This window comes from Amblyomma maculatum, chromosome 1 (assembly GCF_055883805.1).
Source record: "Amblyomma maculatum isolate TAMU_Amacu chromosome 1, ASM5588380v1, whole genome shotgun sequence".
NCBI classification, from domain to species: domain Eukaryota; kingdom Metazoa; phylum Arthropoda; class Arachnida; order Ixodida; family Ixodidae; genus Amblyomma; species Amblyomma maculatum.
This window is the reverse complement of record NC_139344.1, coordinates 347,279,548-347,302,740: the sequence shown is the minus strand read 5'-3', so window position 1 is coordinate 347,302,740 and position 23,193 is coordinate 347,279,548. Positions and strand designations below refer to the sequence as shown.

General features: G+C 43.0%; 1 protein-coding gene across 4 annotated transcripts; it reads left to right on the top strand.

The window, feature by feature from the left end:
- The first annotated feature begins 1,957 nt into the window (after positions 1–1,957).
- Positions 1,958–18,428, top strand: LOC146207692 (uncharacterized). 4 transcript variants are annotated; one of them, XM_084589746.1, is made up of 3 exons: positions 2,037–2,216; positions 16,186–16,876; positions 18,213–18,428. In XM_084589746.1, exons 1-3 carry the CDS (start codon positions 2,161–2,163, stop codon positions 18,324–18,326), a joined length of 861 nt encoding a protein of 286 aa, XP_084445872.1. In that variant the 5' UTR covers positions 2,037–2,160; the 3' UTR covers positions 18,327–18,428. The 4 variants fall into 4 exon arrangements, 3 of the variants coding, with proteins under 3 accessions (XP_084445872.1, XP_084445883.1, XP_084445876.1); XM_084589757.1 differs by lacking the exon at positions 16,186–16,876 and adding an exon at positions 4,782–5,277 and having other exon boundaries at positions 2,061–2,216; XM_084589750.1 differs by lacking the exons at positions 16,186–16,876; positions 18,213–18,428 and adding exons at positions 4,782–5,277; positions 9,491–9,725 and having other exon boundaries at positions 2,061–2,216.
- Positions 18,429–23,193: the final 4,765 nt, after the last annotated feature.

Here is a 23,193-nt window from a genome sequence, read left to right as displayed (position 1 = left end):
AGCCGACATGGCCGAGCACTGAATGGACTTAGGGCTTGCTGACATTACGTTTGGTAGGACCTGCCAACTCAGGCTTGTCCTCTCATAAAGTAGGGTGATATCAGAATCATCCTGCCAAGACCCTTGCATTCATGTTATCCCTAGGCCTCAGAGGCACGTTCATACGGCTCGGTTAAAGCAGGAGTTTATATGTTGGCTGGTAGATTACGCTATGGTGTCATACCGATCCAGGAGTACCTGCAGCGCCTTTCATTTGGCGATTCCTCGAACGCCGCACCACACAGCCTACAAAAGCAGGCAAAAAGGAATCAGCAAAATTTCAAATTGCTTTACAGGAAAGAAAAGGTGCAGTATCTGTCACAATTCTCCGTGGATACCTTAACCGAGCTGTAAGAAAAAGGAGGAAGGTTGGAGCAAAAACAGAGAGAAAGAGGTGCCGTAGTGGAGGGCTTCGGACCACCGCGTGGCAGAGGCTTTCGCGTCAACGCAGTTTAGTGATCTAAAGAGCCCCCTAGAAGATTTATTATAGAAATGGAGACATTTTTTCGCGTTCCTGATTGAATCACATTTTAATGTAGGTAATAGATGGAATTGAATTCGTTGACTGCTTTCATAGAAGAGCCGCGGCCATTTCTTAGCGCACAACAAACACAATCGTCAGTGCACACAATGAAAATATGTGCCAGAAAATAGTGTGACCTCTAGAACTTGCAATAAATTTTTTTAAATTAAAGTGCAGAGAAGTGATGTCCCTCTAGTAGGACACTGGTCGTTTAGGGGCTAAGGTACACTTTAAGCGCTTGACTCAAATAGCAGTTTCGGTGTCTTGGCCAACCTGATAATATTTTTGCTACAATCACTGAAGATAACCGATGCTGCAGGGGGTTGTTGTAGGCTATATAAAATATCTTATACAAGGTATTATCAAAAAATATGTGCTACAGTCTTGCCGCAAGAGCAGATGTAACATGCAAAGTTATCTATCATGCCTATAACGGACGTACAGTGGTCAATTACTGCGGCACAAAGCTATACAGGCGGATCAGCAAAATCGCTACACGTCTTGGTAGGCCATGGGGAAGGCGGAAGGTCAGATTAGTGTCCCAGGACTACTGAAGTTGACTTAAAACTAATTAGGAGCAGAATATATCTTTAAAAGTTCATAGAAGGCAAAGTGAGACAAATGTACCGTTTGCGATATCTTTTGTGAATTTTATGTGCACTTCTGAAGTATTTTTAATTTTTGTGAACACCTACCACATGAGGCTGCTGTTAGATTTTAACCGAGCAATAATTGCAAAAATGTTAATTTATAATAAAGCTCAACTGTATCAGCAACTAGGTCTTATTATTTATATTATTGTTATTTAACACAGCTGTCCTGACTAAACTGTTGTAGCAAGGCTTGTGGTGTACTCTTCTGTGTGTCTGTGTTGCAATAATAGCCTGGTCATTATGCTTGGAAACCAACTCGCCCAGCAGGTGAATTTTTAAAGTAGCAGTCTGGTTTGCTTGTTACAAATAAAGTGATATATCTTCGAAAACAGCGCAAGAGACAAACACCTAAGCCGAGAAACATCGTCTTGTGTTTCCCTGCTTTGGTGTTTGTCTCTTGCGCTGTTTCCATTCAATATGTTCCACCAACTCGCCCGTTTGGCTATAGTGTTGATATATCCTGCCTGGACAATAAAAACACAAATGAAAATTTTATGATAGCTGGTCTATAAACTGGCAGCGCTTCAACAAGCCGGAGGCAAGGATATTATTTTTTTGTGAATAAAGAATAATAATGCCAAGGGAGCATGTATGCAGGAAACCGAAATTTAAAATTCTCAAAAGTTTATCTGTATAAGAAACTGAATATGAGAAGAGGAAATTACTGTTAAATCACAGCCAACGAGTTATCTTTTACTATAATTATGCCAACAGAAGTCCGTTGTGCAAAATTTAAGATGTGTTCTGGCGTCAGCATGTCAAACTGAATATCTTTGCGATAATGTCCTCTCCACCTGCAGCTAAAAAAAATTAATTATGTAAATACGTCCTCAGTATAAAAAAGGAAAAATCTTCAGAGCTGCGTAGAAGGACTGTAAATTAGAGGCGCACTTTATGGCTCACTATTAACAATCTTTGCTGGGAAACGACTTGCAAGCTCTGTATATGGTGCCTACAATGCTCTGGATGTACATCCTTCTTGCCCTGGTCGCGACGTCAAAGTAAGGAAGCTTAGTGCGTATTTCTTAAGTTTGACATTATCACAATTTGGATTGTGAATTTTGTGCGCCCTCATATTAATATTTGTTTTTCCTTTATCAGCCAAGATAGCTTCAAGCATTGCTCACACTGCCATAGTTTCTTATATTATTAGCATTTGCGAATTACTCTAAGCATAACAGAACAAAAATTTATACGCTTACTCCTGCGTGCACATCGAAGAAAAGACGTCAATTCTTGCGCTGTAATTTGTTTTGGCTCCATATAGGCGGTAGTGATTAAAGACAGGACTGTGGATAATGATAGGAAACCTGTTATATCGCACCGCGAGTCTTTTCCTTTGAAAGCTGGAACTATTGTCTCTGCGAATATTTTTTATCGGCAATGGCGTTCATAATTTTTGGAATATGTAGATTATAAAGCAATCGCTGTGAATCTCTAATGTGCCTAATTCTGCCGCATTGTATTTGTCCTACCACTACAGTACAAGCTCCAACTGATTTACATTTGTCAACACGTCACATAGAGTATACAGACAAATGTTTTAGAAATGTTTTAGGTAATAAATATGCTTAGAACACTGAGAAGAATTTCGTTAGGAACTTATGCGCACAATTAGAAAATAAAAAGTCAGAGATAAGAAGTCTAAATTCTAGACGAACGCATGGAATAGGTATCAAAACATATAACAAGACATAGATATCACAATGAGAATAAACAAAGAGCCAAACAGAAAGTTAGAGGGCTAGCTATGGAACGGAGCTTTGGAGCTCGCCTTAAAAGTCTTGTGCACTTGTGGCGCAATTAGAGGTAGAGCTGGAGTTACGGCAGTCTACATGAATAAACAAAACGACAGGCGCGATAGCTTTCCTCGAGCAGAAAAGAATAGTAGATTTAGATACCCTTTCATGTTAGTAACGCTGGTCTTCATTTGATAGTAGTTCTAGATAAACCTGGCTGAGCGGTATTTTGTTGCCTTCAGAGACTGTATAAGGGCCATACGACCGTGAACGTAAGCAGATGACGCTTATTCGAGCTGTAGACGAATGTAGTTTGCATAGAGTAATATTTTTAAATGTAGGGATGCAAAGTGGAAGGTGGGGTGTGTATCAAAGAATACTAATGTCTTTTCAAGTGAAGCAATTTTCATGTGATATCCAAAGTAGACTATCATTATCAAGAACACCGACGTACCTGCATGATATGCGCATATTCTAATGAGAGGTCATTAAATATGTATACGCGAAGCTTGTGAGGTTAGTATCATATATATCCTTCGTGACTTATATTTGTTAATTTTCTATAGCATGCACAGTATACTGCACCATGCCCTGTTATTAATATTGCGGTCATTCAGAATTATTAACGCCTTAATTATCAACTCGTTATCTCCATAAAACCGCCTGTAAGTAAAAAGAATTTAGAAAAAGCGTGAGAAGGCAAGTGATTTGGGTAAATCGGGATAAAGAAAACACCCTAAATGTACCATTGCGGAACATTGTAATCGACTGAGACCGGGATATCCTACAGATCAGCAGGAGGTCTTCACTTCCCCGTCTTTGCGCTAACCTAAATCATTAGAACTGTAGTACTACCATTTTTGTTGCATCCTAAAGATATCACTACGTTGGCTTAACGTGTTAAAGCAACGCGTAGCCTTCTGGAAGCACGGCGTCCAATATCCGGATCCCAGATGTCCACTGCTGGCACATTCTATGCAAACTTTCGCCTTTATCCTTAAGTAGACTTATATTGAGGCGATTTAGTTCTGAAATGAACATTCGATTCCACCACACCCCAGTACCGCTTCCGCTGAACTCCCCTTTGCCTGTATTCCATCCAGGCTTCTCCTGTGGCTCACTTCTAGTCTCCTTGACGTTTCGTTTACATGTGACGGCCTGTGATAGACATATCACTTATACGCCATTGTACTGCGCGTTTACATATAAAGACAAAGAGTAAAGATCGCGTGTAGTGCGAAATGCTAAAGGGGAGAGGGGGGGAGGGGGGGGGGGGGGCTTTAAGCTCGGCCCGAGCACCTAGTGAAACCAGATGAACGTTGAAGCTCTAAGAATTTGTGCCCATGAAGTGTTACTTGCGAACGTAATGCACTGCATAGAGGTGAGTTGGATATATGTACTTCTAGTGCACACATTTGTTACACGAGTCGGCAATTTTAGCGATGGCGCGACGCTGAATGCGAGCGAGGTTCTCAACGCTTCTTTGAGCGCTCCCAGCGATGCATGGTGCCTTTCGCACCGGCAGACGCGGTTCTCGCCGCGGCTGACGCGTGTTAGTGTTTTGGTTAGACCGTGAACTTTTAGCACCAACTATTTTTGGTGAATCAGGATGAATTCCTTATCCTAAATGAAAGCAATGCATGTTCACTACAGAGGTAGGAACTGTTTCGAGCTAGAATAGTTATATCGTGAGTACGCAGTGCACAGTATCGATCAGAAAAATAGATGAAGAGGCTTCCTTCGCTCATGTTGTAAGCACGCGGGTTAAATGTGTTCTATTGCTCATTACGGGTTGCCAGTGACCGGCGATATATGATGGCATTTCAGGTGCGTATTACCACCTCGGTTTCAATCTCAACGTGCGAAACTTCGCCAAGCGCAGGATCCGACACGGCAACACCCCGTGGAACACACTAAATTTACGGAAAAGCCACCACGTTTTGCACGCCAGGAGCAGCAAGTTGAGTTCAAAGAAAAGCCACCTCATCACTCGCACCAGAAGCAACATTCGAAATTGAGGGAGATACCGCCACGTTTTGCTAAGAAGAAGCAACCATCCGAATTGAAGAACAAGCCGCCACGTTACTCAGACCAAAGGCCTCTACATAGGCCCGACGTGAACCTTCCGCCTTATCCAGTGTGGACGAGGCAACGTCCTGAAGTGGGGGGATATCAGCCACATGTGCCAGAACAGAAGGAATCTCGTCAAATGAGCAAAGCGCCGGAACGTTATTCACACCAGAGGCATCGACGTGCTTCCACAGCGAAGATTCCTGCTCCGCTAGAGTGGATGGCTCCAGATCCAAACACTTGTCCGCCGACGGTAAATTCGTTTCTTGCTAATCTGCATTACGCGCTGGCCGGGAGCACTAAATGCATCAAGTTTGGGTTATGGCCGGTCAGGTTTGCCAAATTTAAGTATCACTTCAGCAAAGACACAAAAATATTGTCGGTGAAAGGGCGAGGGGGGAGGGGGTGGGTGAGATATATATCAATGGGCAGGAAATGGCACTGCGAAAGCTCTACGGCTTCGAAGAAGAGCGCGTTTCATATAACGTGATAGCGTTAAAAAACGTGATCTCCAGAAAACAATACTTTATCATTGGGAGCGAAAAATCACGAGAATACTTACTGCTGCCAGGGACAGATTATGTGACACTGAAGTGAGTTCAGTTAGAAGCGTTGTTTGAAGTCGCGCGATCACGAGAAGGCCGAGGTGGAAGGAAATATTGCAGCTTCTTTGAGATTGTAGGGGGAGGGGGGGGGGGGGGGGTGAGTTGGGAACTGAATCCTCCGGGACCAATCCATTCAAGCCCACTTACTTCTAGGCCATCAGCACTTCTGTCTAGAGCAGTCTAATATCGCCCTATCGCACAAAGAAAGTAAAAATTCTGGGAAGGTACCTGGTTGCAGAGATAATGATGATGGTGCTAGAACGAAGGGGCTTAGGCACATTATTTGCACTGACAACTGCGCTTATAGCCCTTTCAGGCGTGAAAAAAATATTTGCAATACACAAAATATCTGAAGGCCATTTTCGGTTCCCCACGCTTCAAATGACGTATCTAGAGGAAACTGAAAGAAAAATTTTATTTTTTCCTTTTCTTTTGCAATGTCCTTTGTGGACAGGGCGCCTCAATACAGAAAAAGTAATGTATGCTACTAGCCCAAAGTACGATAGTGTCCTTAACAAGATATCGGGCACAAAACATGGTTAAGGATTATTGCTTGATTCCTTAATTAAATCAGTCACTTTAGAGTATACTTATTGTTCAAAACGTAAAAGCAGTTGCCCTGAGCAGGCATGAACAAGCCTGCGGCACTTTCGGCATTTCGGCAGTGAATTCGACACTTCGCTGTGCATTCTTTACGGCGGTAACGCTGAGAGTTAGGTGTGTTGACATGCTCCGGCCAGTGGTTTTAGTTGTACCTGATGGCAGCTGTCAGTTGAAACTCCGGTCTAGCCTTCATCGCCACAGGCTCTGGGTGCTCACTACTTGGCCGACAGCGCTGTTTTTGTGGTGTTGTGCTGCCCACGATTAGGCTGTTTGCAACGTCAGTTTGGAAGGCCGTCATGTCCAAAATCCTTTTCTGCGAAAACTTCTAGCACTTGCGTCTCCCAGGCACTCTATCCAGCTGTTGCACAGCGTAAATGATAGAAAGTGAGAAATTACTCTCGCCGGTCACTTTCTCGTTCTTGACCTAATAGGGCACAGTGACATAAGAAAGTTTAATTTCTCGGCTTGTAGAGTTTGGCGTGTTTTGAAACATCCAAAACGGTGCTTTTTTATTTTTTACACAAAAGGGCTCACAAAGCAAGGCAGGGCGCACAAAGGAGTGTGCCGGCAGAGGTGGCTTTGAAGCTCATTGTCCCCGAACAGGGATGATAACATTCGGAACTACATGCAAAGCTGAATACGCCCTCACAAGGATGATAACCATTATTTCACAGTCGCGGGCCCTTCCTCAAGTAAATAAAAGCAAACGTTTTGGTCAGCGCAGATTCTTAACAGTCCAAAGTGACAAAAACAAGAAGCAATTGCTGTTAGCTCCGTAGAACGTAGCCGTGTCCATTGTCGCCGCGCCTTTCAGACAGGATTTCTTTTACCTGGCGTAAGATGGTGCCAGTTGTCCAATAAATTTGCTTAGGGGTCGTGTTTTGAACATTAAAAACAGCGTTTTACATTGCCCCCGAGTGCTGGAGCAATACACACTAAACACGGAACCGCATAGTGCCCTACACAGGCGTGATGACGACTGTACGACTCGGTATCTATATCGAATATCTCTATATCTATGGCGAATGGTCTTCCACGTAATGTGGAAGCTTATTACTATGTGGTGTGGAATATCTTGAGGCAATAGGACATAAATTATTGGGATCAGTGATTAGGCAACTAGCAAAGTGCACGCAAAGGAGCGAGGATCCGCAACGGGAACCGCAGAATGGAGCAGTTAACATTGTCGCTTTATACAGTTTCAGAAGTGTAGTTTAAATGCCCCAGTATTTTACCGCCTTCACACTTTCGCTTTGTCTGCATACACTTCTCTTGATAAGGATGCGGGATCAAATCCCGGTCTCGGCGGCCGCTTTTCGATGGAGGTGAAAAGCAAAGGCGCCCGTGTGCTGAGCGCGATGTCAGTGCACGCTGAAGAACCCCAGGTGGTCGAAATTTCCGGCGTCTTCCACTACGGCGTCTCTCATAGCCTTTCAGAAGTGTAGTTTAAATGCCCCAGTATTTTACCGCCTTCACACTTTCGCTTTGTCTGCATACACTTCTCTTGATAAGGATGCGGGATCAAATCCCGGTCTCGGCGGCCGCTTTTCGATGGAGGTGAAAAGCAAAGGCGCCCGTGTGCTGAGCGCGATGTCAGTGCACGCTGAAGAACCCCAGGTGGTCGAAATTTCCGGCGTCTTCCACTACGGCGTCTCTCATAGCCTTTCAGAAGTGTAGTTTAAATGCCCCAGTATTTTACCGCCTTCACACTTTCGCTTTGTCTGCATACACTTCTCTTGATAAGGATGCGGGATCAAATCCCGGTCTCGGCGGCCGCTTTTCGATGGAGGTGAAAAGCAAAGGCGCCCGTGTGCTGAGCGCGATGTCAGTGCACGCTGAAGAACCCCAGGTGGTCGAAATTTCCGGCGTCTTCCACTACGGCGTCTCTCATAGCCTGAGTTGCTTTGGGACGTTAAACCCAAGAAACCAACCAACACTCCTCTTGAATTTAATCAGGTCTAGCGTTCAAACTAATCACTGACAAGCGTTCACATTCTACCGTGAATACAGTGTGGTTACGCTCTTCATTGGTGCCAGTTAATGGGCCAGTGCTCTCTTTAACCATTTTGTACCAAAATATACCATTTGACTTCATAATTTGACCAAAGGTTTCAAATATAAAAGGCATTTCTCACGAGAATCAAAATGGATGCTAATGTTTCCACTCGCCTGAAGCTATTCACTTTTCTTTAGTTCCCCTTAACTAATTTAGTATTATGTTTAATTGCGTAAGATTTTTTTAAATTTATTACCCAGACCTCAAGTGTATGCGTATTATGAAATATTGTAGAGTACCTTCAGAAACATCTCAATAACTTATTTACTACACGGTATACCCGAAAGAAAAACCTCGAAACACGAAAGAAGTCTTGATGAACAACTTGGGCTGCTGTGTGGCAGGCTACGGGGAAGCAACAGGACGTTCTGCCAGTTCTATAGGTGTTGGTGTCTCCACCTCATGTCGCACGACGGCACAAAAACATGTTCCTGGCCGAACATCGCGGAAATGATAAAGCTTGCGAGGCTTTGAATAAAAAGCAGGAAGTTGCTTTTCAATTCTTATTGAAAGAATTAACGCTTGGCCAGCCGCACGCGATTGCGCTGACATGCAACAAAAGTCGAATGCCCAGCCACCTACTACCATAAAAAAGCTCTGTCGCTTTCCCGTGGCTAGCGTTACACTTCAGCCGATCTTGTTTTTCATATGATGTTTCAGAAGGACACAGTAGCGGTGAACAAGCGCCTCGATAAGTGGCTTTCTTTTCACACTTCACGCGTTTCTTTTGGAACACGGGAAGTGGGCCACGTACGTGAGATATATCCTGTAGAAACCAATTTATTGAAAAGCTTCTGAAGGTGATCTACAACATTGCAAATGGTATTTGATGTCTGCAGCCAATGCTTAAAACGTTACCTGATTACATGTATTAACCCATGCGCTTAGGGAAAAAATAGTACACTGCCTGTTTAGGCTAATAGCAGAATTATCTATCTGGTCCCTTTCGTGCCCGAAGTGTGTCTCATATTGTCTCAAGGTATGTGAGATAACCTGCACGTAAAATGCATCCTGTCAATGAGGTGAATCGCTGATCGCCGGTTTGTACACTGTGTTTCCTAAACAGTCCATATTTCCCTTACCTGGTGCTTAGGAAGCAGAAATATATAGTTTTCAAGTATCTAATATTGAAATATAGAGCATTGTCTAAAAGCATAGTTCCTCTTTCAACATGTGATAACATCTTCCTTATTTATTTGCAGTGCATACGGGGAAAACAGCCAGGGGATATATGCGGTGGCTCTTCACATTGTAGATGCGGCATAAACATTCATTCAAGCGGGTCTGCGAAACTTCTAACTTGCTCCCAGCTTCCAAAGAGCCGCCTTTAACCAGCATGCATCAAAAACATCACGGCGGAAATGAGGAAACAATTGCGGAAGCACGACGAGAGGCATGTCTTTGTATTGGAGAGAAAATAAACGTGAGCACGAATGAGTGGTGAAAAGTACTTTGGAGAAGGAAGATATAGTCATTCTTCTCCTTCGTGTTGATTACGTGGATAGGATCCGAGTGCTAGGCTTGCAGACTTTAGGATGACCTGAAAATGTCTTATCTGGTGGTTAACTATCTTGGAGCGAATTTCATTGAAGATATTGAAGCAGTTGCGGCGGTCATATACCTTCTTTTTGAAGGCTTTTAACTGGCTTTTGACTAGGCGGCATTAAATCTCTTTTTCTCCATAAACGCCTGCTTCAGGACTGCTGGCGTTGGCATTTTAATTGAGAACTCAGGGGCATGCCTGTGGCATGTTATAGTTTGGACCTTATATGGGCGGGCACTGATTTATTTGGTTACTATCAGGGCCGTTGAGGTGTTACAGATAGGAGTGGTAACTACTTATACAAAATTACAAATAAGGAGAATTTTTAACAGGGGATGAATAATCTATTTGGTTACCATCAACTTTTTATTTGGTTGCTATCACTGAGAGTAATGTGATGTCACCAAACAACATGAAATAGCCTTTGTTGGCAGGAGCTGCCAACTCGAGCAGATGCTTTGAGAAGGATATAGAACCACAGGGCCTCGGGATCAGCTTCAGACCCAATACACCAGGCTGCGCAGGAAATGAGATAAGGTTTGGTTGTACGGGGGCTTTACACCAATGTCGGATGCTCTTTCGCATAATGTGATAGCTTGTGGCTATGTGCCGATAAATATATCTCGGAGAAATAAAAGAGGCACAAATTAGATATTAGAGAATAGCCGAGTAGGTAAATTGGGGTGCATGTCAAAGAATACTGTGGCCTTCACAAGTGAAGCAGTTTTTATGTGATTTCCAAAGTAGATTATTACTATTGAGAACACCAACGTTCTTGCATGAAGCCACACATTCTAATGAGACGTCAATAAGCATGTATACGTGGGACTTGAGAGATTACTGTCATGTATATCCTCATTGATTTGCATTTGTTGATCTTTAATAGAACGCGCAATGTACTGCGCCATGTGGTTAATACTGCGGTCATTGTGAAATAATAACCATCTGAATTATTAGCCTCTTTTCGGCATAAGAAACGTTTGTAAATAAACATATTCAAAATTTAGAAGAAACTTGAGAATTCAAGTGATTTGTGTAAATAAAGAAAAAGAGGACCTTCAATAAACCCTCCTAGAACATTGGAATCGACTGGTGCGAGATATTCTACATATCAACAGAAAGTCTTCACTTCCCCATCTTAGAGCTAACTTAAGTAATTAGAGCTTTGACACTACTATTTGTGTTGCATCTGAAAGCTACCACAACGTTGGCGGAGCGTGTTGAGCATCCGCGTTGCCTTCTGGAGGCGCGAGGTTCAATATTCGGTCTCCTAGATATCCCCTGGTTACACATTTCATGCAAAATGTAGCCTTTATCGTGAAGTCGACTTATATTCAGGCAATTTAGTCTAAAATCGGCGTTTGATTCCACCATGTGTAAATAAAAATTCTAGGGGGCACTTTGGATTATTAAACTGCGACGAGGCAAGTGCCCCTATTGCGGGGTGGTCCGAAGCCCTCTACTACGGCACCTCTTTCTGTGAAGCGGGTGAAGAGCACTATGCGGACGCGCAGTAAGGCACATAGTTAATTTGTGATGTCACAAGCGGTAGTCCATGGCGACTGGCGATATGTACTGGTACGAATGAAGTTTGCCACGTGTGTGATGAAGAAGAAGCAGGTTTGCGATGTAGAAGAAGCGAAGCAGCAGAAGAAGAATAGAGTGCAACCCGCTCCGTACACCACACGTGCGAAGAAGCTGGCGGCGAGCAGGCCTCGCGCCGCTCGGCACCCGGCTGAAGGTCGGCTAAAGGTCGAACTGCGGCGTACGCGAAAAGCGCCGCAGCTAGTGCAATGAAGCTTTCGCTTTAAAAACCTCCAATGACAATTGCTGTCAACTCCTTCGTCGAGGCACATTATAGTGGCACAGCAGCTTAGTACCAAGTGCTCCTCCTATGAACGGCCGTGGAATAGAGGCTTGGAAAGCAAAACTAAATCTCCACTGAAAGCACGCAGTTATAAATCTACAAACCGCATTAGGAAATTTGTAGTTTCTTTCACTTTTTCTTCCATTGAGGAAAGAACTGAACATTTATCCCCAAAAAATTCAGTTTTTTTTTTCCGGGGCTTCAATACCACACCGACAACTTGAGGCCTCCCATAGATATTAAATTGAACATTAATGCATAAATCATAATATAATATAGCTCAATGATAAAAAACTAGTGAGGCGATTGCAGATAAAGTGAGATAGCCTACCGGAAGAATAAAAATGCAATCGAAAACGCAATAGGAAAACTTATATTCACTGACAGCTTTTTAACACGCCGTATCTAATGTCTTCCTTTTATTTAGGATTGAAGATCGAAAATGCAAAGAGAACATGCGGCTAACAACAGCCCAATATTCAATTCTAAGAATGTTATTTGCGTGGCAAAATAAATATGAGAAAAAATACCTAATTACCACTCCATCACAGACAGGGAGTTATTTTTGGGGACAATTGTGCTGTCATCAGAATGTTGTGCAAAATTTTCGACGCTATGCTCCGCGTGAGCATGTCAAATCAAATATCTGTGCCACAAATGACCTCACACCCATACGAAAAAATAAAGTAAATTAGCCTCAAATTCGCGAACGTAAAACGTAGGATCTGTTTAGGAGGGCTGTGACTTAGAGGCGCACTTTATGGCTCACCATTAACACTCTTTGCTGGGCACCGACTTGAAGGCTCTTGAAATGGCGTCTACGCTGCCTTGCATATGTATCTTTTTTACCTTGGTCGCAACATCAAAGTAAGGATGATTAGTATGTACTGCTCCGCTTTGAAATTCTGTCAATTCGGGACGGCATAACGCCGTCTTACGATAATATTTCTCTTCCTTTAGTCGAAATAGCTACACGCATTGTCACTTACGGGCGTAGTTTCTTGCATTCTTTATCATTTGAGACTTGCACTGCTCATAAAGGAACAGTTTTTATCAGTTCCTGCCGATGTGTCAATGGAAAAAGAAAAGGGAGGGGGGGGGGGGGTCATTTCTGGCGGTGTAATTATTTTTATAGGCTGCGTATATCTGGAAATAAACAATGATAGAGCAGTCGATAATAGAGGGGGAAGTATTTTTATTTTTGATCAAGCAGGAAATCTTCCTATTTCAAAGCTCGAGCAATTGTGACTTCGAATAGTTTTTATTGATAACAATGATCACAATTTTTGTAATGTGTACTATATATGTAACATCTGTGAGGGGGTAATGTTCAAAGTTTTCTGGCATTTATTTTTGTAATTATGATAGGGTACAAACGTTCAGTATAGAAGGAAATGGCGGATTCAAGACACGTAGAGCAGAAAGACAAAATGTTTATGGAACAAATGCACACATTGCTCCGGAAGAAGTTCAACATGGAAACTATGTATATATACGAAAAAAAAGAAGCAAGATGCAGAAACGAAATTTTTAGAATAAAGCAATATACAGAAAGTAAGATCACTTGTTATGACAGGGAGTTTTGGTTTGCGACTTAGAAGCTCTCTTGTGTATTTATGTTTAGGTGGAGGTTGAGGTGGATTTTCGGCATTCTACTTCAATAGAAAACGACATGCGAGATAGCTTTCTTCACATCAATAAGAGTAGAAGATTTAGGTACCCTTTCATGCTGATAACGCTGGCTGCCCTTTTACAGTTGTCGAGATAAACTTCGCTGAGAGTTTTTGTGTCGCCTTAAAGGGCAGCTGCATCCCTTTTTGAGAATTCCGCAATATTCCAGAATTCAAATTTCTAGAGGCTGCAGGTAATGCATCTGAACTGTTTTTGCTCTAGCATTCAAACTGATGGCGTAATCGACGATTAAACCTCGAGCTTCTCCTCAGCGCACTTAAGGTCTGTAGAGAAGCTTGGTGATGACTTCACGGACGGTAACATTTATTATTATCCTTGCATTCGCTCACTTCCAGGGGTGCCTTTTCTGATGGTACCAAACAACGTCTCAAGGGCTTTGCTTTCGTTAGAGTTGTTCTTACTTTTCAAACCAAGCGTTTCTATGCGGGAAATGTACTGGTACCGTCAATGACGTCATCATGAACCCCCCTTCCCCCCAGCCGTAGCTGTGCGGTGCAGAGAATCCACATAACGGTCGCGATTTTAATTGCTAATTGCACCACTGCTAGCGCCAAGCTACTTCGCATGCTTAAACGGCAAGCTATAAATATTCGAGCTCTCCAAACTCAGAAATCTAAATTCAGTGCAGTTTCGCTTTAAGACACATGATGAGGCTCACATGACCAAGAACTGAAACGGATTACGCTTGCTGTAGTTGTAGATTAATGTTTCTTATACAGTAATTCTTTGAATGATAGGACTGCAAGGTTTAAATTGCGGTACGTATCTAAGAGTACGACAGCTTTAGCGGCGACGAGATTGTTATGAAATTTTTAAAATAGACTAATAGTATTGAGAACACCAACATAACTTGAAGATGTCACAAATTGTGACGATACGACAATAAAAATATATACGTTGGACTTGTGAGGATATTATAATACATATCCTTATTGATTTGCCTCTGTTAGCCATTGCTAGCATGCATATTGTACAAGGCCAATCTTTTGTATTTTGTGGTCATTCTGAGTCGCTAAATACCTCAATTATAAGTAATTTCCGAAACAAGAAACATAACTAGGCAAATCTTAGGAGAAACATTAGAAGGCAATTCACATATGTAACTGAAGAAAATAGAGGACTCAGAACTGACTATTCCGGAAGATAGCATATCAGTGGCAAAATTTTGTCTTTTATTATATAAATGTGTTATTCCATGCACAAAGTCCGGGAGCCGTGGTCTCACTCGAAGAGCGATGCATAATTTCTGTAGAACGCGCTGTTATTTTCTTGTCTAATGCGAACTTCTGAAAAGCAGATCATAAAGCGTATCAGCACAAGAAGAGCATGCCATCGAGGGTCTGTAGCGCGCACTGTTAGGTTTACAACAAAACTTTCGTTCCTTGTCATGGCGAAACACACACACACACACACACACACACACACACACACACACACACACACACACACACACACACACACACACACACACACACACACACACACACACACACACACACACACACACACACACACACACACACACACACACACACACACACACACACACACACACACACACACACACACACACACACACACACACACACACACACACACACACGCACGCACGCACACGCACACACACACACGCACGCACGCACGCACGCACACACACACACACACACACACACACACACACACACACACACACACACACACACACACACACACACACACACACACACACACACACACACACACACACACACACACACACACACACAGAAATACAAAATAAAAACGGGTCAGAGCGGTACTAGAAACCATTAATCATGCGTGGAAACCACTGAGCCTAACATGCACTCTGTTTTCGTATGCAGTGGCGCCCTACCCTGCCTTGTGCCTCCCTTGTGCCTGTCTTCCCTCAAAGCTTCCCCTGCTCCTGACTTTTCCGCTGGCTTTCCTTCTCCCTACTTTCTAGTTTCCTTGTCAAGTGAATCACATGTCACGCATCGCTATGAACGGTTCACCCATTAGCCGTAGCGCTGCGTACACACCTACACGAAGGGAAATGAGTGTGAGAAGTTTGAAAGGCTAAAGAGTGCCCCCAAAGCAGCTTTTTAAAAGGGAGGGTCGGAAAATCTGCTGAGCATTGGAGATGTTAATAATTCATTCGCTTGGAGTGTTGTTTTTATTTGCCAAAATAGGGCTCTGCACGAGGGTGACCAGGATGCACTTTTAGTTCATCAGTATTTGTCAGTGTTATGTCTGATGATAGACTGTGAACTCTAATCATCAGTTATTTTAACTGAATCAGGACAAATTCCTCACCCTCGGGGGAAGTGGTGCGTGCAGCCTTTTGAAGTTTGAAACTCTTTGTGCGCTTCTCTCTCTGTGTGTGTGTGTGTGTGTGTGTGTGTGTGTGTGTGTGTGTGTGTGTGTGTGTGTGTGTGTGTGTGTGTGTGTGTGTGTGTGTGTGTGTGTGTGTGTGTGTGTGTGTGTGTGTGTGTGTGTGTGTGTGTGTGTGTGTGTGTGTGTGTGTGTGTGTGTGTGTGTGTGTGTGTGTGTGTGTGTGTGTGTGTGTGTGTGTGTGTGTGTGTGTGTGTGTGTGTGTGTGTGTGTGTGTGTGTGTGTGTGTGTGTGTGTGTGTGTGTGTGTGTGTGTGTGTGTGTGTGTGTGCGCGTACGTGCGTGCGTGTGTGTGTGGGTGTGTGTGGGTGTGCGTGCGTGCGTGTGTGTGTGTGCGTGTGTCCATGCGTGCGTGCGTGTTGATTCGTGGTTGGCCGTGAACGAGAATATACTGTGGCTTTTCAGGTGCGGGTTGCCCCCAAGGCTTCGAGCTCAACGTAAGAATCCCTCCGCAGTGCAAGAGCAGCTACCACGTTCACCAGACCGTAAGCCACACACACGACTGACGGAAACTCCCCCACAATTTTCACGCCAGAAGCAAGTAGCTGAATCCAAAGAAAAGCCGCCACATTCTGATACCCTGAAGCAGCGACCTCAATCCAAAGAGAAGCCGCTATACGACTCGCACCAGAACCAACATCGTCCCTTGAAAGAAAAACCGCCACGTTTAGCACGCCAGCGGGAGGGGACTAAATCCAGTGAGAAAAAGCCACATCATTCACGAAAGAAGCAACCTCCTGAGTTTATTGAAACGCCCCCACGCTCTGCAAAGAAGCAACAACTTGAATTTAGAGAAGAGCTTCCACGCTTTGCAAAGAAGAGGAAACAGTCCGGATTGAAGAAAAAGCCGCCTCGTTATTCAGAACAGAGGTATTCGGATGGTACCGCTCCGAACCTCCCACCTTATAAAGTGTGGGCGAAGCAACGTCCTGAAGTGAAGAGAGATGCGTCATACGTTTCAGATCAGACGCAACGTCCACAGCTGACGAAAAATCCGCCACGTTATTCAGACCAGAGACATCCACGTGCTCCCGCCCCGGTAGTTCCAACCCCTCCAGTATGGGCGCCTTCAATGCAAAACACATGTCCGCCGACGGTAAACATCTTGCTTTTTATCTCTGCATTAGGGCAATTAATAGATGAACTAAAATTTATCAAATTCTGGAGCTGACTGAAAAACTGAGTCTATTTTAAGTACCATTCCAACAAGGGAGTAGAAATATGATTACTGAAAGAGGGCTAAGGGATGAAAAATACTTAGCGATAGGTTGATAAGGTGCTGCGAACATTCTAATGCTCCGATGAACCCCGCTCTTCTTTAAAGGACATTTAGCTGAAGATAGAGGTTTTTAGAAAATTCCGCTTCGGTTTTCTAAGCGTAGCATCCACGACATAGTTTTACAAGTGGAAGAAGTTCAGTGAAATGGCAGGACTTGATGGAAAACGGATTGGTTCGTTTGGTTTAATGTTCCAATGCGACTCAGGCTGTAAGAGAAGCCGTAGTGGAAGGCTCCGAAATTTTTAAACTCCAGTCCTTTAACGAGCACTGACATCACTCAGCACATCGGCGCCCCACTTTTCGCCTTCATCGAAAAGCGGCTGTCGCGGCCGGAATTTTATCCCGTATCCTTGGGCACAGTAGTCGAGCGCTCTAACTGCTGCACCATTGCCGCAGGATCAACGAATCAGCTGCCATAACGAGAGCGGATCATATATGGCAGAGTTGGCAGGGAAGCGTTTTTGAGATGGGCGCATAATATTTGAATCAATTCCTCGTGAACCATTCAATCCCGAGTCAGGCCTACTACTCCTTGGCCACGCAGGCTTGTTCTGACTCTTTGGTTAAAGCGGGGATTTCTACCCTTGTAGGCTAGTACTGGGCATACCGTGCCAGCTCACGATTCCATGATGGGAGTATTTCTGAAAAACATGTAATAAGGGCACACTTTGTTATTTATTTATTCATTAGGTGAGTAGAGAATCGCATGTAAGTAATTGAAGATCAGAAAGGGAAGCCGCAGAATGGAGCAGTTAAAGTTTTTGTGTCGCACCCTTAAATGTAGGATTTATGTGTCCTTTAAATTGCTTATTCTCTTCACACTTTCTCTTTGTTTATGTAGACATATTTTTAATCTACTCTGAGGTCCCGGCTTAGAATGAACCGCTCACATGCGCGTACCTTCTATCAAGAACACAAAGTAAATATGCTTTGCAATGCAAACTATGGGCCAAGGTTCTCTTCTATTATACTCCAAACAAATATATGTAGAACGGATGCGGTCGGTGAGCATCAGGAGCTACACTTCGTACAATGTGTTCCTCTTAGCTGTTTAATTCGTTGCTTAGCTGACGGCTGGGAAGCAGAACTGCCTAATATCGTTGAGTATCATGTTTTTTCGTTGTGCGATAATATTTTTCCTATTTAATTTCAGTGCACCGATGAAGAAAAGGCAGGAGATATGTGCGGCGGCTCTTCGCAGTGTAGGTGCGCCTCTGACATTTATTCAACGGGCTCTACGAAGGTTTTTTGTGTCGAAGTTCCGTGAGCCGCCTTTAACCAAAAAACGTCAAAACATTCACATTGAGATCGGAGGAACAAAAGGAAAGGAAGGAAATAAACATGACCACGCATGAGTGGTAAACAAGTATTACAGTGAAAGTTTTCCTGTGTGTTAATTAGGTGGGTCGAACCTGTGCTATGCGTTTGTTGATTGCAGATACACCTAATGAATTGTGCAACTGGTCGTAGCTTTCGTGCGGTGAATTACTTCATTGGACATGAAAAAACTATCACTGCCTAAGTAGATTTAATTGTCTCCGTAGATCAGATGGAAGAGCAGCGAAGTTTGGAAGTCAATAGTTTGAAGCTCACCGGTGGCAAATGGTCGTTATTTTTTCTACTTTTTAATCAGTTATTTTTGAGATTACATCACTATAACACATTTGTAAACACAAAAAATCGCCTGAGCTTTCTTTAGTGCCAGTAGCTGTTCGTTCCGATTTTATATATCTCTTGAATTGATTTTCTCTACCGCTGAGATATATGTGATATGTCGCTCGTTCCTCAGAACAGTGCCTTATGCTAGCCCCAGTGGATAAGACTGTAGCATTAAACAGTGAGCGGTTCAATATCCAATGCTGTCTTGTTTCGAGTGACCGAATCGTAGCAACCTCCGCTTTGTCGGCGGTTTCATAGCCGTTTTGATCAGTTGCTGCGCCTGCGTTCTGAACAGCCAGAGGACAGGGGTTAAATCGATGCATTTGTATAGGAAATGGTAGAGTTTAGTGCATTACTATGCTGAAATCTTCCGTTTTCGTCTGACATCAACGGCAACAAGCACCACCCCATGGCAGGTTACGTTAGTCATATATTTGTGACGGAGATTTCTTGTTACGTGCGGAAAATGGCGCAGCACCGAGGTTTGAAGCACTGCCCTCTTGCATTCAAGGATAATTTCCTGCCTCTTCGCCAGTGCTTTATGTAGTATGCATGAATGCATGTATGTATGTACCTCGATATGAAATGAAGTCGAAGGAATCTGTATAATTGAAAAAAAATCTACATTCAATGTGTCTGCTTCTGGAGTTCTTATTATTCTTATATTACCATGGCGCTGTGGCACGAGATACATTTTTTTGAAAATTTGCCTTCTTGGTAGAGATAATTCTTGATGGCCGGAAATAGACGAAAAGTAAGGTTTCGAAAGAAAAAGGGCACGTTGTTGTCAGCGTATACAGCAATGCACTTCGCTGATATGCCCGTGAATGCAGTAATGTCTCCTCGAAAGATATTAGCTCAAGCGACATGTTTTAAAGTGCCACGTGGAAATCAAGGTGTACATAATTTTGGATTGCTTGGAACAGAAATGTTATCAAAAACGGAAATGTGAAATATCGTTCGTTCGTGGTAAAAATGCGTGATATAGACATTACCGAGCGTTAATAAATGCATGCACGAAACATCGGTGTCAGATAACGTCTTTGAAAGTGCCTTGTTGAGATAAGCGCTGGAGTAAATACTTGAAGAGTAATAAATTGAATCGGTATGAAGTAGTAGATGTCATTAAGTGGAGTTTCTGTTTTTACTGCAAAGTATCGTTCTCTTAAGAAATAAATGCGATCTTTGTGTATACATTGCCTGCCGGTTATCAGTAATAAGACAAACATCTCATTTCAAAATGTATAAACTGCTTATTCTAAACTAATAAATACATCTTGCCCTCTTAACCGGGTTATATGACATGTATCGGATATACCAGCCTCTGCATACTGCGTTTATAGCGCCAAAAATGTCTCCATTCTGTGGAAACATTAGAACAGCAACAGACATGCAGGTTGCCAGGAACATCTCTATAACATGCATGTGCAAAAATATTGAACAATATCTACAGAGACTGCGCCCCGATCGTCGTGCTCCACAGCGAACTGGCAGAGCAAGAAACACAAATCTTATGCGAGCAGAAGCAATCTCACAGCTACTATTAAACTCCTGCTTACAAGACGCATTGAAAAGCTTGAATTAAGATTTGTTAGCAGTGAGAAAAAATGAACATCCACTTGACCTTTGTTTTCTGTTTTCTAAAATTGCCATGAACTAAGCAGGAGAGAAATGCAGCACATAATTACGTTTTGCAACGTACGCGTTTTTATGTTACTGAGGAGTGTTGTGAATAAACCGAAAGCAAGGTCGAAAAAACTTGAGCAGCCAGCAGTTTATCATGCACAGAAGAGCAGCTGAAGTTTTACGAGGATACGCCTAGCTGCAATAAGCGCAGACAACTCTGCCAAACCATGCGGCTGCAATCCCGAGCAACGAATTGATGTACTATGTTACGCTTAATATGTGCAGTCCAGTCACGAAAGGAAACTTATCGCTGGCCACGTCAAGGAAGAAGGAGTAAATGAGTTAGTACGCTTTCTCTTTACTGTTTAATAATGAAAAGTCCACTTTAAATGTGTATGAACAAGTAAAACTTGACGACAACACGCTAAACTCAAGAGCACAGTGATAGGGTCCTTGTTTCTATTGAAGAAAAGTGACATCCATTGTTCCTGTGGGTGCCTGAACAAATTCCCACATATCGCAAAGTCCCCCGGACAGGGCTGATTATCGGCAAAGGCAGATGCGATTATGAACTTTATGTTGGCCTGCGCGTGCCCATGAAATGATTATTAATAGCTAACAGCGTAATGTTATTGATACTGGTGTGATGTCGATTTGGCTGCTGCTTATAGCGAATTTTGCAAAAATTCCTATCTGATGCGTTGGAGCTGGTTGATAATAGAATCCATATCTAAATTTTGAAATCTGCGATTATCGGTTTCGTGCTAGGCGGCCCATGATGCTACCTCATTTCGTCTTTGAGACCTATAGTTTTTTGTCAGCAAGAAAGCACACTGCAGGTGCAAATCGGCGCATTGTATACAATGATAGCTTCAATATAAAAAAAAAACTGCTTTCAATTGCTTCTAAATTCGTTGAGTAATGACGTATCTTTATGCCCTTAATGAAAACGCTAGAACCTTAAACATAATTCCGAAGGGCGCAATAGCGCATTGACAAACAAAATTGACAGATACATTTGCAAGAAATAGAAGAAACAAGATTCATGTATATTTTAGTGTCGTAAATCTGAAGTTGCCTACAATATGAGAAGAAACAAGCTTGAGGTACTTCGCACCAAGGTATTGACAAGTTTTCGTATGTCACCGAAGAGCGCTTGGTACATGCAATCTAAGCTGTGATGTTTCACCAAGTTAGTCTGGTTTCATGGTCCGAATACGCGGCCCATGCTTGATCTTAATAAAAATGCGTTTGCTCAGCGCTTGCAGCGCATCGCTACCTATCGTAATTGGCTATACCCTTCCGGAACTGTTAAAAATGTGGCTTCTCCGCTTATTTTTTCTTCACACGAAACGCTCCGGCCTTCTTTTCTGGGTCGTTGGTAATGATTTGTTTTTCGTCTCCTGAATAATTATTTTGACGTAAACTTTGTCTCATCATCTCAACAGGAATACGCATGAAAAGCACTGCAGGCAATAAAGAACCAACATTAACCCGACTTATAGAAAAAGCCCTGCAGAAGACAAGTCACGTCTTTCACTACTAAACATGCTGATATGTTCGCCCACTCTCCTATCCTGGCTAGACTTCTTGTTTGGTTTGTTCTGGGGGGTTTAACATCCCAAAGCGACTCAGACTATGAAAGACGCCGTAGTGGAGGACTCGGGAAATTTCTACCACCTGTTTTTTTTTTTTTTTATTTTACTTGCAAGCATACGGGCGCCTTGCTTCTCGCCTCCACCCAAAAGCGGCAGCCGAACCCAGGATTCGATCCCGCATCCTTGGGCACAGTATTCGAGCGTCGTAACCACTGCGCCACCCCGGCGGGGCGGCTAGTCTTCTGACTAGACTCAAGACGCCTGAAGACCAGCCGAAACCAGTCATTTAAATTCAATATGAACAACGTGTAGCCTTTTCCGTTCCGTATGGAGCTTTATCTGTTCCCTTGTGCTCAGCCACCTGTGTGTTTTGAGCTATTGATAGCGTCTCCTTTGCAAAATGTGACACAGCGCTTGTCAGCTCTTCTTCAGGTATACAGTGACATGTTGCTTCGATTTCCCCGATCATCGTGTGCGGGTACGTAGTGTTGTGCTTGGGGGAAAATGTAAACTCTTAGCTATTTAAGCTTCCAGCTGCAGTGGAGAGTCGCGCGTACGACACAGCACCCACGAACTCTTTGGAGGCTCAGAATCAACCGTTGACTGGCCAGAAGCACTGCGTGATGACATCCATTTCGGCGGTCGTTTATATTTCTCTGGTCGAGCGTTTTAAGCTCATTTTTTGCAATGATCGTGAATAAAATTCACCTTGGTGTTTCGATTGACTATTGAAATGAAACCTACAAAAGGTTTTAGAAATTTCACGCAGAAATTTTCTCTTAGAAAACGAACCAGTATGTGAACATTACCCATTTCAAAATTTCATAATGTTTTAAGAAAAAAAGTACCTATCTATGTGCACAATATTTCTCTATCTGTTAGAGATTTCGCTGATCAAAACTGAGCAAACGACTTTGCACCAAGTTCTCGTTTCGATTTCTTTCGTGATTGTGTTTATAGGTGCCTTCTTAGGAGATCGTGGGATTTACACCAAGGATTGCTATTTTCTAGAGTGACATAACTTGAAAAGGTTTTGCTCCGGTACCATGTTGCAATAGGTTTATAAAAACGTATTAAAAGATTTTACTTTTTTGTTTCATCAGGGTTATGCTCAAAGAAAACGTTCACACTTAGCTTGAGAACAATAATTTCCAAGCGAAGGATGGTATTTGAGTAGCACCCTAGACGAACATCTTTGACGAATGATGTACCAAGCAGCAAGACATCTGCGAGCGCTTGCCTAAAATATGA